Source organism: Octodon degus, unplaced genomic scaffold (assembly GCF_000260255.1).
Source record: "Octodon degus isolate 3935 unplaced genomic scaffold, OctDeg1.0 scaffold00127, whole genome shotgun sequence".
Lineage (NCBI taxonomy): Eukaryota > Metazoa > Chordata > Mammalia > Rodentia > Octodontidae > Octodon > Octodon degus.
Window position 1 is genome coordinate 5,320,237 of NW_004524703.1, and position 19,677 is coordinate 5,339,913.

The 19,677-nt window shown below is 34.2% G+C and overlaps 1 protein-coding gene across 1 annotated transcript in view; it reads right to left on the bottom strand.

The window, feature by feature from the left end:
- Lyst (lysosomal trafficking regulator) overlaps positions 1–19,677 on the bottom strand; it is a 289,805-nt gene that overhangs the window by 184,980 nt on the left and 85,148 nt on the right. Inside the window, exons 13-19 of the mRNA XM_023700860.1 lie at positions 16,015–16,159; positions 14,645–14,818; positions 10,325–10,485; positions 9,154–9,344; positions 5,618–5,863; positions 3,880–4,053; positions 2,939–3,088 (exon numbers count right to left, since the gene is read on the bottom strand). Of these exons, the coding sequence (XP_023556628.1) occupies positions 2,939–3,088; positions 3,880–4,053; positions 5,618–5,863; positions 9,154–9,344; positions 10,325–10,485; positions 14,645–14,818; positions 16,015–16,159 (1,241 nt within the window). The remainder of the gene's footprint in view (positions 1–2,938; positions 3,089–3,879; positions 4,054–5,617; positions 5,864–9,153; positions 9,345–10,324; positions 10,486–14,644; positions 14,819–16,014; positions 16,160–19,677) is intronic.

Here is a 19,677-nt window from a genome sequence, read left to right on the forward strand (position 1 = left end):
AAATAAATAAATAAATACATTAAAAAAAAACCAAACCTAAAGGTATATACTCTGACTTGCTTTGCAAATTATTAAGATTTATAGTAATGTTGCTATATTCTAGTTAATTGTAGATAATATATTTCCTTGAAAAATCACCAATACCTGATTAGCATACTGTCACACTTCAGAAAACAGTCTATAATAGAACTGAACAGCCTGTCTGAGCCTGTCATTAGGACTGTTGCAAGCTGGGGCAGAAAAGAAACAGTTCTTATTCCTTTGTAGGGCCCCATAAAGCCTGGTGTTCCTCCATTCCAAGTGTGACATAGTGTGCCTATACCTAAGATCCATCTATATTGTTTACATAATTAGAGTTTGCCCTACATCACGATCCAGGCTCTGCCTTCCACCAGTATGGTTCCTCTACTTAGAGATGTGTCCATTTCTGTCTCCTGGACCCAGAACCCCAGAATCCTTCAAGGCCAGAGTCTTAATATAGCGTTTATACTAAATGTAAACTCCCAAGAGGCCCAAATGAGCTCATGTTTGCTTTTCTTAGTGAAGCATTCTGACCCAGTCCAAGATCTGATCCTGATCTTCTAGCTTAGCACACCTGAACTTCACACAGGAAATGATCTCCAAATTTCCATTTGTAACTAACATCCCACTGAAGCAATAAACTCATTTTTCTTCAAAAGACTCATTAGGCAAACTTTTTAAAGTACATGTTTCTATCACAATTGCTGAAATGTGGAAGCAACCCAAGTTCCCTTGACAGGTGAGTAGTTAAGCAATACAGTTGGTAATATATATATACATATACATGCATACAATGGAATATTATTCAACTTTAAAGAGGAAGAAATTCTGATGTACTTACACCTGAATGAAACATTGAGGACATTATGCTGAGTGATATAAATTAATCATAAAAAGACAAAAAATCAAGTATCATGATTCCACTTATATGAGACAAAGTAGTATTATGGCTTGCATCTAAATGTACCCCCAAAGCCTCCTGCACTCACAGTTGGGGTTTTTCAGAGTTCAATGGATCCAGGGTGTGTGATACTAGGATTAAGGGTGTGTGACATTAATTAAGACCAATGATTGGAATTAGCATAGTACTGTGCATGGATAATAAAAGCCCTCACTCCGGGCATGGGTGGCACCAATCAATAGGCTTATATCCTAGGTGGAATATAAAGAGAGGGAGAGAATCAGGTTGCAGTTTGTTGCTGCTTCTTGATGCGTCTCCTGCCTGCTTTACCATGGACTATTTCTCCTCTGCAATGCTTCTCTGCCATGCTGCCCTGCCTTAGAGCCAGCCAACTATGGACTAAAATTTCTACAAACTACAAGCTGAAATAAACCTTTCCTCCTTTAACTTGTGGGTCTTAGATATTTTTATCTCAGCAATGAGAAAAGTAGGGCACATATAAAGTCAATAAATAAAATTTTCCAGAGCTGAGAAGGCAGGGAGTGGGAAGTTATTATTTAACAGATATAGAGTTGTAGTTTTATAAGACAGAAAGAATTATGGAGGCTGATGGTGGTGATGGTTATATGACACTGTGATTCAATTTAATACTAGTGAACTATACACTTAAAATGGTTAAGATAAGATGAAAAGGAGGGCTGCAAGGAAAGCCAACATTTTGGCCCTAGGCTTCCAAGTTCAATTAAGACTCAGGACATATGAGAACTTGTACTGTAATGTCATGTAACTCAGCAGTGTCCCAAATTTTCTGATCAAGGAGATTATGGGGCCAAAGAGGAAAGTGATCCATGATGTAGAGTGTGCCTAAGGAGAGTCACATGGAGAGAAAACATTTTCTCAGGCTTTCACAGAGAGCACATTGGCCAAGCAATGGCCATGACTCATCCACATGGCTGACACTGACAAACAATCTGAGGTACAGGATCTCAGGATAAATCCTGAGGTAATTTCACTGACCTTATCAGATCCAAAAGCTACAACTCTTGTTGCATAGGTCCTGCTTTACCTTGGTCTTAACCATCCAGCAGAAAAGTATAAAAATGAAATATAAGAAGTAAAGCCATGCTGGTATGTTGAGCTGTAGGGGACTCAGGTCAACAATTTCTGACATTGCCAGTCAAGTGGAAGACCCAATACTATTATGGACTACTGAACTCTTTTAGATTATTTTGCTGAGTTAACACACCTATGATATTCAAATAATGGAACTTAACAAAAAAGGGGATACAGATGAATGTCCATTTTGTATCTGTGTATTCAAAGTGGTTAGGATAGATATATAGTTACATTCTCTTAATGAATAGAGTGATTTGTTCTCATGGTGTTTGTAGATAGGATATCATGTCTGCATCTTGTACAGCAGTTAACCATTAAACACATGTATGCAATGTGTTAATTATTGAAACTGTCCTACCAATTTGATTTGAAACTGTCTCATTACTATTTGTTTATCAATAAAATTATGGAAAAAATAGTCAGGATAGATATACAGCTGCATTCTCTTAATTCAGTGAATCGATTTGTTATAATTGTGTTTGTGGACAGAATGTCATCTCTGCATCTTGTACAATGAATAGCCACTAAGGCAACAATATGCAATGTATTAATTATTGAAATTGTGCTAATAATCGGTTTTGAAACTGTCTCATTGCTATTTGTTTCTCAATAAAATTATTTTTTAAAAATATTATCAAAACAAGTTACCCCTGCTGGGTCCATTTTCCCTTTTTTTTTCTCCTAAAAGTTCTCAGTCCTCCATACCTGAGAAAACACTTGCTCAGTAACTGAACCTCTGCCTAGCATTTTATGTACCCAAATAAATCTGTCTTTGCTTTCATTGTAAAAAAATAAATAAAAATAAATAAATAAAAAATAAAATAAAATGGTTAAGATAGTAAGTTTTATGTTATATGTATTTTACCATAATAAAAAAGAAAAGAAACATATATTACATACCTGTGCCTTATTCCATATCTTCCAGTCAAGTAGCAGCTCCTCTAAAAGCTTAACATCTTGGATTATAGCACTGGACTCTACATCCAATTTAAACTCTCCATTTTCATTGATGTAAATAATCTCTTCACCACAGCAACCCTCAAGAAGGGTCTATGAAAAATAAGCATTAATACAAGATGTATTAGTAAATGATTAACCAAACAAAAACATTAAGCCTTTAACCTTAGCAGTCCTTTACTTGTAACTTTAAAATGCGGATCTTTGTAACTCTAAAAACTATTTGCAGTAGCACTGGCTGATACCATGTGTATTTCCAATGCTTGGAGAACTGATTTTTCTTTCATAACTGTGGAAGTTAGGCAAATAATAATCTCTTCAATCACAGAAAAGAGGCTGCTTGGGGGCATTTATGGTCCATTCAAATCTAAAATTCTTTGAGCTTATTTTTTTCTTATTTTTCTGAAATGATTTTAAAAAATAATACAAGAAGAAGATGTAATTACTTAAATGTTGAAAAGAACCAGAAGAGTACTTTTGTTTAATTAAATATACACTAATGAACTACCTTCATTTTCTTCAGGAATAACTGAAACATAAAAGTATTATTAACAGACTTTGATGAAAGATGAGAATCATTACTAGGAATCATTACAGTAAATTTTATTTACTTTTTTAATGTATTTGGTTGTTAGAGGGTCTCACTATGCAGCTCAGACTTATAATGATTCTCCTGCTTTTTTCCCAGTGCTGAGATTACAGGGGTGCGCCACTTGGCCCAGACTCTGTCCAGCTCAGTCTAACCTGGGATGGGACTGGCACATCATGTGGTCCTGGGGATCGAACTGTGGTCCCTGTGCTTGCCTAAGCTTGCCTAAGCAGGTGCTTTAGTCCACTGAGCTATCTCGCTGGCCCCCACCAAAGTAAGTTTTATAAAGTCATACCTTCAAAATGTGAAAGCCAACAATGCATTTTTGTTTGATCAACACCTGATGAATCATGGAAAGTCCATTGCAATTGTCTAATTCATGTATTCTCTGTTGGTTGTATTTAATTAAAGAGAGTATAACTCGTAGTGCTAATGCCTGAGTTTCTTCACAGCCACTGAGTTCAACAACCTAAAGACAAAAAGTGGATATACTTTTTTTCTAATCTGTTCAAAGTAAAAATTTAATATGTGTGATTAACTTCCATAGTGTCATAAGTTTAACATGTGTAATTACCTACCACAGTGTCCATAAGCAAGTTTAGTTTCTATTGGAAGTAATTCCAAGATTGCATAGAGACTATTCTGATTCCTCCTGAGAGAGAAAGAAGGCAGCTTGGCAGTTGAGCCAAAGCTTGGAAAGCAGGGATAAAAGATTCCCAGGGCTGGGTGCAGATCTAAAGTGAAGTTCATGGTACATCCAGGAGGTTGCAGGTAGCCTATCTAGCTGAAGATGAGGCTGAAAGAAGGGCTACTCATGTAGATGTGAAGATTTTAAGGAAACTAAATTCTACTTTTAAATGGGAAGAGACAGGATACAAAAAGAAATTTCTAAGTGTTAAATGTGAAAGTATACTTCAAAAATCTTATTGGCATGATCCTAAAGGTATACATGATAGAAATTTAAGCATTTTCTCAAGGATCTAATCACTGTGTAACAGTGGCCATAACGAGCTTCTATTCAATACCTGGATGAAAAAGAAAAAACCAAGGATACACATTTTAAAATTATATAGTGAATAAAAGAAGATCAAAAAATATTGCCTAGGAATTAAATGAAGAGACTTAAATTTTAAAACAGTAGTAGAAAATTTAGATACTAGATGGGAAAAAAGTATTGAAAAAGAGGCATGGAAGAAAAGACCACTTGCAAAGCATGGAACACCAACACCAGAAGCTGACATGTCTCATATTGTAAAATTATCAGTCCAGCCCACTAAAGAAAGTAAGCCAGTTATGAAGATAGTATGAAAATTTATTGTTTTAGAAGTTATATTTAAAGATAAAATGGCATTCTGAGGATGAAGGAAAATAAAGATTTCAACTACACAAACATATGGACCTGAGAAAACACAAATGATTTGTTCCAAAGTGAGACTTTTGTGCCCCTATTATGGATTTAGCAATCTCTGAAATAGATAATACATAATTATTAACTTACCACTCTATCAGAAAAGCTAGTCTCTACCATCAAATAACTAAATACAACAAATAATCTATTCCTAAGTACTACTTAAAGTCTGAGTCAAACTTTAGAAAGTTATTTCTCTTCTTTATAAAAAAAAATCCTCCAAACTCAAATAAATGAAAACATTTTTGCTTATTTGTTAACCTTTGGTTTCCTCCCATGTGTTGGGAAGCTTAAGGGATAAAAATTTCAAAAACCTCATTTAAAAAAATATATTTCTTTCATAACATTACTACAGCAAGCATTTTTTTTCCCAATGCAATTTAAAGTTTGTACATTTAACATTTACTTGTTCCAATTGTATTTATGGATACTAAAGAAATTCTAAATTCTTCACAAATTAGAAAAAACATAATTATCTATGGCAAAAGGGTTATTTTTAATATGTTACTTATTATCTGAAACATTTAATAAAGTTAGGTGTAGCATGTTTTGGTAACCCACAAGAAATTCTTTATCAATAATAAAATATTTTCTCTTTAACAAAATCTTAATCAGTGAATCTTACCCTAGCAAAGAGAAAGACAAATATACCAGTTCCACCAATCTCATGCAGAATGCCTTGAATAGTATTACATTCAGTAGGCTGGAGGCTCTTTATCTGGGGAGGTTCTAGTAAGATGCTCTGGACTTCTTTTGAGCTGAAAGGTCGTTGAGAGAGTTGGGCTTTCACGTGACTCTTGAGTCTAATCACTGGCTCATAAATGGTGTACTGAGTGGGAAAGTATGTTGTATAAACAACTGAAAGACTTTCCTGAAAGACAAATACTTGTTTGTAGCATAGTTACAAAACAAAGCTTAAAATGCAAGTTATCAACTACCAAATAAATATTTCAAAGTGGAAAGACAGTCAGCCAGTCTTTATCTTTCTTTTAGAAAAGACAGCTGTTACACTGAACAAATACAAACATGAGAAGCAAGGCTGCTTCCCACGGAAGAAATGACCAGTATCACTGGGCTGTGACCAAGATTACATACTACATCAAAACTGAGGAGCCTGGTTTTATCAATTTAGAATAAGCATGAAAGTATACTTACTGTTATTATAAATGACAGCTAAATCTTATATCACTCTTATTGTACACTAAGCACTGTTCTAAGCACTGAGGAATGTGGGAACTCTGGGTCAATTTACCCAGAATTTTGCCATAGATTTGCTCATGGGCTGGGTACTCATTTAAAAGTGACTCTAAAATAAATAAATAAATAAATAAATAGGACTCTAAACTATATTTTTGTTAGAATAAAATTTCACACTAGGGGCTGGGGATATAGCTTACTGGCATAAGCACCTGCCTGGCAAGTGCAACATCCTGAGTTTGATCCCTGGTACCGCAAAAAAAAAAAAAAAAAAAAAATCATACTGTTGGCACAACTAAATAAAATTCAGTAGAGTTTTCAGTATTTCTTCCATGCAGAGAGTAGTTTCAATCAACTACTGGCTCTATGTCTAGCTTTTCTGAATTTCTTTAAAACTAAGATAAACTTTAAATACCGAATGTACTGTGAAGTGATCTTAGCGGCAGCAGCTACTCAGCCCATGCTTAGGGAATCTCTTGTACATTTAACATCTCACAGAAGTTGGTGGGGCTTTTGGGTTTAAATTGCTTTATCATAACACACAAAGCAATTTAAGTACAGTTTCATAAGAAATACCATTGTGCTAATTGTACACCAATAAAACCAACTACACATTTATTGTATATAATTGTACCAGTTTCTGGAATTGGAAAACCAGTTTCTGGTCCATGTCAGCTACCATTAGCAAGTTGACATCATACCTTGACAGGACCACACTATCCCTGCCTTAATCTCTTGGAGGCCTCATAAAACCCAAAGAAAGTGCTTTCTAAAAACGTTTTCACATAAATCCTTAGAATACGACCTAAATTCTATTCAGGAAAAAACAAAAGGATTAAGGAAATTATTTTCATGAAAACAAAACAAAAAACTAGACTGCTAAAATTATTAGTTGATTCTGACATTGCCAGTCCTATGGCTAACCCACTAGTGTTATGAATTACTGGACTATATTGGATTATTTTGCTGAATTCACACACCTACAATATTTAAATGGCAATGGAATACCCAACTTTGACAAAACTAAACAAAAAAGGATATAAATGACCATTTTGTAGTGAATAAATAGGATAGATATACAGCTATTTCTCTTAATTCAATGAGAAGAAAGATTTGACAGTGTTTGGACAGATATCATATCTGCATTTTGTACTATGAATAACTACTATGAAGACAACAATATGCAATGTATTAATTATTGTAACTGTCCTGCTAACCTATTGTGAAACTTTCTTATTGCTATTTCTCAATAAAATGAATAAAAATAAACAAATAAATAAAATTATTAGTTGAAAAAATACTTGTATGAGAACCTGTGTCCCTAAAGCAGAAGTTCCAATTGTGGTATAAACATCACTCAACTGTTTATGGGAAAAGTAAATTCTTGAGCCACACTTTAGACCTATTGCATCAGAGGCTCTAACAATCTTTGTTTGAGTAGGCCCTATGGGTGATTCTGGTGTACTCTTGGCTTTGATAACCAGTTCCCTAAAGTATGTTTTCTTGAGGAGGTATCATTCTTTGTAGCATAACAATGCCCAAAAACTATAAATCAGTTAGCACCCCTGACCTCCATCAGCAATAGTTGACAAGAAAAATCTGTTTTCCACATACCATTTTAAATATTCCTTTTGGAGAAAAAGATTGCACACCTAAGGTCAGAGTTTTAGGTAAATTCATAGTTATCTACTCTACACTTATTTTATCACAGATAAAAGTTGAGTGTTTTATAATTTCTATTATAATTTCTCCCTTAACTATTACAGTTTTAAAATATAATCTATTTTGATTTGAAATATATACCTTAATAACAACAACAGCAGTAGCAGCAGCAGCAAACAAATACATTCCTAAATGGTAGCCTCCAAGGAAGAAATACCTCCAGTCTACAAATGCAATTCTCATAGAAACAAGAGAAGGAGGAATAGTTTCAAAGCCAGATATACTAGCTTTTAGTAGTTCTTCTAATACTATGAAATCTGTGTTCTTTCTAGTTGCAATTTATGAAACATTCCCACCAGTAACTCCTAAATTATATACTGCTAGAACAAAATATTAGAACAACCAAAAAAGCAATAGGCTCATGTTAGCAAAACTCTGAAGATAAATTTATAATTCTAATTGATACTAAAATTGTCTAAAATCTGAATACATGTAATTAAAACTAATGTTATAAATGAATATTACTATTAACTTTTAGGTATGAAAATCAAACATAATCAGTAGTATTTTTAAGAGTATGTCAGACTAACAAGTGTTACATTTTCATTGCACCATAAAAAATTTTCCTTCAGCCACAGCAACCATTGAAGAACAGTAGCCATGGCCCTCCACTATCCTCTCTGGCTTGTGGGCTCCAACAAGGGCCACAAGGTGACTAAGAATATGAGCAAACTGAGGCACAGCAGCCGTCACGGACACTTCACCAAACACACCAAGTTCATGCAGGACATGCAGGACATGACTTGGGAGGTGCATGGCTTTGTCTCCTACAAGTGGCACCATGGAGCTGCTCAAGGTCTCCAAGGACAAACGTGCCCAGAAGTTCACCAAGAAACAGGTGGGGACACACATCTGTGCCCAAAGGGAAGCTTGAGGAGCTGAGCAATGTGCTGGCCACCATGAGGAAGGCAGCTGCCAAGAAGGACTGAGCCCTTCTGGAATAAATCTGCAGAAAGTTAAAAAAAAATTTTTTTCCCTTAATGATTAGTAGATATGAAAGAACTAATAAATTACTATAGAAATTTAATTCCAAGATAAAAAGATACAAATTTACAACATGTAACGCAGTTTGAGAGAAGGATAAAGTATTTCAAATTTGTTTCAGAAAAAGTATTGCAAGAAAAGAAAATATCATGGAACAAAATTTTAAAATCTTTAGAGCTATAATTCATTGTTAATTACTCTTTCAATAAATAAACCCATACAAAGTTCACTATAAAGAGTTATAACATTAAAACTTACAATTAAGAGACCAATGTCCATATCTTTCTTGCTCATAAAAAGTTCTCTGATCTGTTCACATTGCAAAATGTCCTTATCAATATATTTGGAGTAGTCATGCACAGGTTTCCCATATTTACACGGTATTATAGATGTATAGTTAGGTCCACAAGCATATAGATAAAAGGCCTCTTGTGAACCAATCTTAGCTCCTAGATAGTAGAAAAGTAAAGTTACTTATTTAAAATACTCAAGCAGAATTTTTAATAAAAGACAATAAAACAAGATATTTTTCTCAAATTTTTTCAGTTCATGTGTCTGATAAAAATTGATAAAGCTTCAGTTTTCAAATTAGTATGAGAATTAGTATGAGAACCTATAACAATCATGATAAAAGATGAATCGATACGTATGAAGTTAATCGTGGGGCCCTCGATAAAATGAAATTTCTATTTTTACCTCAAACCAAACAGGTCTTTGGTTTTGTTTAACTTTGCTTTTTAAATAAATGTAAGCTATAACTTCGTAAATTCTGTTTTTATTCTTGTATTTTATTTTTTAAATTTTATATATTTGGTACAGGTCTCACTACACAGCTCAGACATAGTGATCCTTCTGTTTTCAGCCTCCCCAGTGCTGAGATTATAGACATACGCCACCACACCCAGACTTAGTGGCCAGCTCAGCATGTCCGAGGGCAGGGTCAGCAAGGTAAATTCTGTTTTTAAATGATATTGGAATTGATATCTTTATTCCTTCTTATATAGCTAACAAATATAGTCTGCCTGCCACTAATGTGAGGTTTAATGACACATTTTTAAAAATCACATTACTATTTTCCCTAAAATTCGGTATGTGAATAGGGCTTATCTAAAATTATAAATAGAAGAGATAAACATTCTCACTCTAAGTATACTAGTCATGATATTACATTTTCCCAGGATTGTAAAATAATATTGGCTTAATATATGAAGTGAGGGAGGAGAGGGGATGCATTTTCCTATTAAATGTACACACTGCTTATAAAACACATTTAAGTTATAAAATATTAAAATATCTTAAAAGCATTTTAGAATCTTGGAAATATAGTAATTATTAAAAACAGGTGATGGAACAAAAACCAACTTTTTAATCAGGTTAAGTGAAGGAAAAATGTAGAAATATTTCAAATATTTCAAAGGGGAAAATATACCATTAAAGAGGAGCAAATTTCCCAGGTCCCATTTTCCAGCCAATTGCAAAAACTCTTCTTGGGATGACAAACAATGGCCGATCATGCAAAATGTTTTATTGCTATCAGATGATAAACTTGTTTTTCTTGGGAGTGTAAACTCCAAAATCACATCAGGCTTCCTACATTTAAAACAAAGTTATGGCAATTAGTTCAGGGAGTACTAAACTATGTTTAAAGAATGAATGTTTAATGATGGGACGGACATTCTTAAACCATTTTTCTTGGTTCAGTATTGGATGGTTGGTGATAACGGCACTGACAGGACTGACTCTTCAGCCTCTTTGGTCACAGGTGCTATGGTCCACAAGCCACAGAAAACAGGCAACAGTACATATGCCTGGGTACACAGCAGCCTGGTGGAAGCATATCTGATATTTGCTATAAGTTTTGTCATTTCACTTCTGCATTTACACTTTCTTAGTTTACAGAAACCAACATTGCCTCTTACCATTTTGATAAACAATTCCTAAACCTGTGCCTTTTATGAGGTCATCAAAAATTAATCATAGGGGCTGGTGAGATGGCTCAGTGGTCTAAAGCACCTACTTGGAGTAAGCTTAGTAAAGTACAGGGACTGCGGTTCAATCCCCCAGCACCACATGCCAGCCAGCCCTGCCCCCTGGTGGGCTGAGCTGGCCACACACACACACACACACACAAATAAATAAAATTTTTAAAAAAATTAATCATAAACAGAATCACTTCCCCAAGTTTTGCTCTGTCTGGCCACTGAAATAATAATGGTTTTTTCAGTGCTAAGGATTAAGGAGCTTTTGATTAGTTTCTTCTTTTTTCTTCATGGATAAAAGTTACAGGAATGCTTACAAAACAAAGAATACCAGCAAAGATAAAGTAAATCTTTCTTATAGAAAGACATAGAAGTTGGGAAGACTTCATCACCTATGAAGCTGCCAAGTGCCAAGGTCCATCCCGACTTTAGAAATGTCTTAAGTTCTGTAAGTTTGTGAACAAGATAAAGACTTAGAAAAAGCCAAGATGAGGGCTGGGGAGATAGCTCAGTAGAATAAGCGCTTCCCTGGCAAGCGCAAGGGCCTGAGTTCAATCCCCCGTTCCGGAATCTTGGCGGTGGTGGTTCCTCCTCCTCCTCCTTTTTTTTTTTTGTACTGGAAATTGAACTCAGGGCCTCATGCTTGCCAGGCAAGCCCTGCACTACTCAGCTACAACCCTGGCCCGGTTAGTTCTTTAAAGAATTGCAATTTTAGATGTACTTATTTAAAACTTTCTTTTAAGATTCTTTTGTTTCTCTTTAATATAACTTTATCTTATAGGAATTTTTTAAATAAAAGACCTGAAATATTCTTTTTTATTTTAATGAAAGGAAAAATAATAAAAACAATGTACAAAATTTCAAGACAAGATTGTAGGAGAGCAGGCCAGGGAGATACCTCAATGGCATAAGCACCTGCCTAGAAAGTGCAAGGTCCTGAGTTTGGTTGCTAGTACCAAAACAAAAGATTGTAAGAGAATAACAATGGTTAGTATACTGCGTATCATTTTCAAAGTAGTTGCTCATATTACAAGGTATAGGTGGGGAGACAGCACAGCAGCAGAAGTGCCTGCCTGGAAAGTGCAAGGTCTTGAGTTCAATCCCCAGTACCAAAGAAAACCCCGAAAACAAAAACAAAATATAGGCATGAAAAACTGATTAAACAAGATAGGGATAAAAACCTTTCCTTTCAATGAGCTAATAGCAAGTAGTATAACTATCTGACCCACCTTGTGTGTGTGTGTGTGTGTGTGTGTGTGTGTGTGTGTGTGTGTGTATTTTTTCCCCTTTCCCTTCCTTCTTTTCTCCTTTTTCCCCACTCAAGTCTGTCTTTCCTTTTGAGCATTTTCTTCCCATTCCATAATATCTATTGAACATTTTGGATCTTATTTACTCTTTTAGCTTCTTAAAGAGGGAGACAATACACTGTTTACAAACATGTGGGGCTGATTTATTTCATTAAGGAGCATGGACTCAAATCGCATCCATTTCCCTATAAATGTCTCAAGTCTATTGTTCTTTATAGCTGAGTAAGATCTGAACTATTCTACAATAATCTTTTTGGAACAAATAAATGGCCATGCCTGAAACACTACTGCCATCTAGTGACACTATGACAATACGCTTTTTAAGGATAGAAACCAAATGCAAAATAAATTCAAATATCAAGTATCTAGTATGTTGCTATATCTTTCTACCAGATTTGTGTATTATTTACCAAATAACAATTAACATAAGATATTCACAGTTCTTTTTAGTGTCATATATTATTAAGGCAGTCTCTTTGAAATATATTCTTTGTAGAAATTATAGATTTGAAAATGACAAAGACAGAACAAAATTTGAGTCAACAGGATATTTTTGGTCCTTGTGACTTGTTCACTACTCTGCAAACTAATGGAATTATTAACTTGTACAAAATGGAAAAAGTTCCTTCAAAGGAATATAGAAATAATTGGAGAGAGTAAAGAAAGAGTGACTTGTGAATCAACTGACTACTGTGTACTCATTAACTTTAGAGCTACCCAAGATGATAACCTAATCTTTCACTCTAACCCTGGCTAAGAACTAGGTTATGATTCCTAGACATGTCAGGTGGCCTGATTCAGAGCAAGGCTGAAGGGCAGTAAAGTATAAGGTTAAAGTGTGAACTTGGCTCAAGTTGCAGCTCTACTTCTTATGTGGGGCATGATGGACAAGCTTGACTTACCCACTCGGTCTCTGTTGACTCATATGTGAAACAGACATAATAAGATATCTTTGTAGTGTTTGGGGAAGGATGAAGTGAGATATTCTATAAAGTGCTTGAAACAATCCCTGGCACATGGTATGAGCTCAAGAGGGAGGACAGAGTCCATGTGGAGAAAACCTGTCTACTCATGATACCTTCACCAAGTCCCATTGATTTTGCAAACTGATTTTCTGATTGGCTGCAGCTCCCATCAAGATTGGGCAGACATGAAGACAGAACTTTCCAGGTAGCATTTCTTTTAGAATATGAAAATGAGGTGCCAATTATATATTTTCTTAACTGAATAAAACAAAACTGAACTCTTAATTTCCAAAGCCTATTCTTTCCTGTGGCATCCACTATGTACTGGCTGCCTGAGAGCAATTTGCAGGCAGGTTCTTTTTCCCCCTACCTTCCTCCATTTTTTTTTTTTCCAGAACCAGGGATTTACCAGGGAGATGGCTCAGTGGAATAAATGCTTCCCTGGCAAGCACAGGGGCCTGAGTTCAATCCCTGGTTAAAAAAAAAAAAAAAAAAAAAAAACCCGAGAAAAATTAAAAAAAAAAAAAAAAAGAACGGGGGATTGAACCCAGGCCCTTGCACTTGCCAGGCTAATGCTTATTCTACTGAGCTATTTCCCTGGCTCCCTTCCTCCATTATTGCAGCCTGAGAGCTGTAAGAAATGACACCTGCAGCATCCTACACTGTGGATTGGCACATGGTGATTTCTCAGTAAATTATGTGATGAATTCATCAATGAGAATAGGTTAATTTGTGCTAAATGTTTATCTGTGGTCTAATCTAGTCTGAGTGACTTTAAGAGAATTAGAAAACAATGCAAATAAAGCACTTAGCCAATTTATGTGAATAAGTCCTTGTGGATTGATTTTTGCAACAGATGGGCTTAAAGGACAAAATCATAGATTCTCTTCCTAGATCTCATATGCATTATACATAAATATCTAAATGTCCAGGTTTGCTGCAAGCTTCTCAAACCCAAATACAGCATCCAATCAGTATCTACAGTGTTGGCTCAGAAGTCCCCCGACTCAACTTTCTGTCCCAGATACCAGAATCTGAGAATGCTTAAGTCCCTCACATAACATGGCATATTTGCAAACAACCTACACAGATTCTCCTGTAACTTTAAATCATCTCTAGATTACTTATGCCTAATACAATGTGAGTGCTTGGTAAATTGTTACATTGTACCATTTAGGAAATAATAATTTTAAAAGTATACATGTTCCATAGACACCAACTTTTTCCTTCAAAATTTTCATTCAGAACTTGGTTAAACCCATAGATGCAGAGCTCATGCTTCCAGTGGGCCAGCTATTAATTTTCAACAGTTATGTCTATGATTGATATACTGTGTATGATAGCGATAAATAGAAAAAAAAATCCAACTCTGATAAATTCCTGTTAATAGTAAATTTTACTTTCAGTTTTATGTAATGTATTTCAGGGACTATAAGAGACAAATAAAAGTTGAAATTGTAATCAAGACTAATGTGTATTTTCTAAAAAAGCTTCATACCTCTGTCCACAGACCCATATGGAGATTTTCCCATAAACATTCTTTTTTCCTTGGGGCTGCTGTAAGTAGGTGAGTACTAAATGTTGCCATTTGCTTGTAAGGAAAATATTCTCCTGTGATTCAACCTGTGCTAGTAAAACAGCTTTTGTGTCATCATTTGAATCCATACACACACTGCAGATAAAGAAAAAAGGGCACAGGCTTAAATCATAAAAGTTCTGACCTTAGTATGTAACACAGACAGCAACCATAAATATTTGAGATTAAAAATCACTTCTATTTTAAACTGGCTTAGAAGAAATCTTTTTTTAACAGAATAATTTATTTAGTTATTTTATTTTATATTCAATTTATGAAAAAATATTTGGCTTATTGGCTGGTATTACAATTTCTAGAACCCAGTTTGCAAAAAGTTTTGTGAAATCTTTTCTATTTAGTCACTAACCTTTTAGAAACCATACATATTATAAATATCTAAATACTAGGCGATACTGGTGACATAACCTGCTCTGAAAGATTACTGCAGTGAAGAGAAAATATATATAAATAATCTGGTGATATTTATAACATTTAGAAACCATCTATTCCTAAATAACATATTAGTTTTAGTTTGGAGTTTTATATCATACTATACAAACATTACTACAAATAAAACATTTTTACCTCTTAATAAAAAAGACAGTAAAAAGTGCAAGACAGCAAGGAGAATATAAGCTTATTAGATAACAACTATTAAATATATAATCTACATGGAAAATATCTGCCTGATAATAACAACATCTGAAGAACAATTCAATATTAAAGATGTTTTCTTTGTGTGTGCATGTGTATTTTAGGGAAGGGTCTACAGGGTGTTCAGGGGTTCACTACTAGATTAGACTTGTAGTGAGAAGCCTGTTTACAGTCTCCCAGGAGCTGGGATTACAGGCGTGTGCCACCACGCCCGTCTCAATTGTCCTCTCTCTCAGTGTGCCCCAGGGGCAGGGCTGCCATGGCAGGCCCTGGGGATGGAATCCCCAGCCCTTGGGCCTGCTTGCAGGTGCTTTAATCTGCTGAGCTATTTGGCCAGCCCTTATTAAAGAGTTTTTTATTTTTTTATTTTTTTTTCTTTACTGAATAAAACTTTAGTAAGCATTTGATCCAAAATCTAATAGAATATTAACATAATCTGGAATTTACTTATAGATTTTTGGGGAGAATACTATACTACTATCACTTAAGTGGTACTAAGAGTGCTATAATGTATTTTCTTTTTCTAAATAAAACCTTTCTTTTTGGCTATAATGACCTGTATTAGCATATTTTAAATTAATACATCTTAAATTATTAAATGCAAAATCTATGCATTAGTAGTTTAGGACAACTGATACCGAAAGATTAAAGTGCCATTATGTGGATCAGCCCACACTTGGATCATCAACGCTTTGGAGCCCAGTGAAATTAAATGAAGACAGCCTTCTTCTATGAGTCTTTCACCAGGATTTATGTACTCTGTACCCTCTGGTCTGTCACTCTCTATGAGAGAAAGACATTAAAATGGTTACTAAAACAGTTCAGAAAAGTGAGGCAAAGACGTAAATTTAAAAGAATACAAAGCACAGTGGTTCATCTGTAGCAGATTATTTACCCAGAATGTCTGAAGTTGACCTGTTCCAAACATTTCCAAAGTTTACATATTAAAAGCACAAAGGATAAAAAATAGTGATTGAGTGCTTTAGAAATTATTAAATGTTTAAAAATATATAGTAACTAAGGGCAATGTTGGCATGACTGCTGTGATCCACTGCAATGACTTAACAGTCTGTACCACACTGCTTTTATTTTTTTTTATTTTTTCTTGAATTTTTTTATTGGTACATTTTATATATACATAGTGATAGCATTCATCATAGGGGAATTGTACCTTGCTTCAAACAATAGTTTCAAGCATTTTTTAAAAAAGATTTAAAATTTCTAAATTTAGTTCAACTTATAATACCACAGACACCGCTTTTATTAATGGGATCGGACTACTACAACATCACTGACCCTGGCCCCAGGAAGAACACACCACTGTCACATGCTTCATACTACTAAACTTCAGTATATAGTTACTACAATAGCATGATTTTTAAAAATTGATCACACTAAAACTACTGTTAGAAATGGAGTATTACCCAGATATAAAGAAGGATAAACTAGAGGCTTTTATGTGGAAATGGATACGACTAGAGACCATACTTGTAAGTGAAATAAATCAGACCCACATGTGTAAAGATCATATTGTCTCCCTAGTGTAAAAACCTGAAAGTAAATAAGATCCAAAAGGTACAACAGATATTGTGAAAGGGAAAGAAACTGCTCAAAAGGAAAGAAGTGGGATGAGGGAAAGGAGAAAAGAAGAAAAGGGGAAAAATTATTACACATACAAGATAGCTAATATAACTGTCCCACTAATTTCTATTGATTTATTGAAAGGAATAGTTAATGTTTAAATTTGGGGTGGATCAATTTTGCATGCCTATCTCTGATAATGTGAACAACTACTTTAAAGGTGTAATATAACAACCATTGTTAACTTCTTATCTTGTTTTGAAATTCTGTATCATTTTTAATGGGTTTTTATTTATTTTCTAAAAAAACTACTGTTAAAAAATTATAGTATTTGACTATAGCTGTTATTTAGACTGCCTGTTGAGTGATCTTTGAAAGAAATTGCTACATAATTCTGAAACTCTATATTATGGTTTCTTTAAGTTACGCTAAGATAAATGCTTAAAGGCTTTAGGCTATCTGCTTATTCATCTCATCTCTTCTTTCTCACCACTTAAGACTTTGCATTAAAAAAAAAAAAAAAAGACTCTGCAGTAACTGAATATGTGTGATGAGCTACCTGTTACTACCATAGATGTTACTTTATGTAAAACCATATTAGCATACACCAAAGTACAAAATATGGCCAAAGGTTCAGACTTTCAGAGATGAAATTACTAGTTAGTAGACTATATAGCTATTAGTTGCCATTTATCAACAGGTAAAACTCTCACCAACTGATAAGAATATTTCCTTTAGCAATAAAAATAGTCCTATTAAAGAAGAGTATTTTGAGAATTACTGCCTGTGTGTTATTTTAAAATATTTCCATGCCAAATCTGAACTATACAAATAAAAGACTACAACAAATACTAATGGGAACCTAAGAACTATAAAGTAGGAATATTATAAATTTTTCTTAAGTTAGTGATCATAACTATCTTACAAGGTAAATATCATTGTCCCAATTTTGAGGGTGATAGAACCATGGTACTAAAGTGTTAATAATGTGCTCAAAGACACATACATAATTTAATCTCAAAACATTTTATATCATTACATATTTTCTTCATTTCTTTTTTTTTTTTTTTTTTTTTTTTTGGCTCCGAATGCCTTCAGGGTAGGTTTGGCTAGCTTGAGTTGTGGGGATCGAACCACAGCAACCTGAGCCTGAATGCTTTGTTGAAACAGCCACTTAAAGAACTGAGCTATGGGGCAGGCCCCCTTTCTTCATTTCTATTCCAAATTTTACATCTATTTATTTTTAAATATTTTAGTGTTCATGAAAAACCATATTCTTAAATATATGCTTTATAAGATAGTTTTAAATTATTTTTTGCCCTTTAATTTTTTTTATTTTTTAATGAATATATAAATTACAATTAAAACAAAAAATTACAAGTTGGACAGAATTTCACTTAACAAAGTAATATCAATTTCACAGTATTTGTTGTAATACATAGTGCTGTCTTCTAACCAGTTCTTCATGTAAAATTAGAAGGAAAAAAGAAAGAAATGTATAAGAAATCAAGAAGAAAAAAGGTTAAAAAAAAAATTGAAAAAAGGAGACAAAACAAATTAAGCATTATCTGTTCCTCTCCTTAGACCAGCAGAAATGCACAGTACAGTTGTCTAAATCAGTCAACCGCTTATCCCACTGAGCCATCTCCCCGGCCCCCCAATGTCTAAATCATCCTGTTTACATACACAGATAAATCTCTTTCCCCCTCCTTCTCCTCAACTCAGTATCTCTTTCCTTACAAATAAGTTCATTCCCTTTTTCTAGTATCTGTTTTACCCTTCAGATTCCATTTTTCTCTTTTAGGTTCTCACACTAAGGAGACAATATGATGTTTGCACATGTGGGTCTGATTTAATTTTAAATTCCTTGGTTGAGGAGCATTTAGGTTGTTTCTAAGATTTAGGTATCATGGATTATTCTGCTATAAACATGGATGCACATATATTGCTGTGGTATGATGTCTGCAAATTTTCTGGAAAAATACCCAGATGTTGAATGGGACCTCTACGATTATTTTTTTAAGAAATACAAAAAAAAAAAAAAAAAAAAAACTACACTGGTTTCCACAATTGTTGTACCACTCTATATTTCTACTAACAATGGAGAAGGGTTCCTTTTTTTCCCTACATCCCAGCCAGCATTTGTTACTGGTTTATTTTAGCCATTCTTTCTGTGGTGAGATGGAATCTGGTGTTGTTTAAATTTGCATCTCTTAAAAGACATATTCCTAAAATGTATGCTTTACAAAATAGTTTTAAAATTAAAACTTAAAAAATATTTTCCAATTGTTACTTTTCTTAGTTATTAGTATAGATTCAGTCATTTTATAATATACTGCTTACACTGGGATTTTTCCCATTAAAATATGAGAAATCAATCTGTATAGGTTATAATAAAATATAAATTCTGGAATTAAATACAAGTGGGATTAAGTCCCTCTCTACCACTTCCCAGCTATGTGACTTGATCATGCTGCTGAGCATCAAGTACAGACAGTATGAGCACTTATTTTACTTGCTTATAAGGTTAGAAATATATCTGGAAAGAGCTGAGCAAAGCAATACATAGACAAAAAGGACTCAAAGCATGTTAAACAGGATTATCAATACCATGATATGTAGCATGATTTCAGAGCTATCATTGGCAGGTGGCAAAATCCAAATCCACAAAATATTCTGTAACTGCCTGAAACATTTCAAATTATCTGCCTAGATATTTT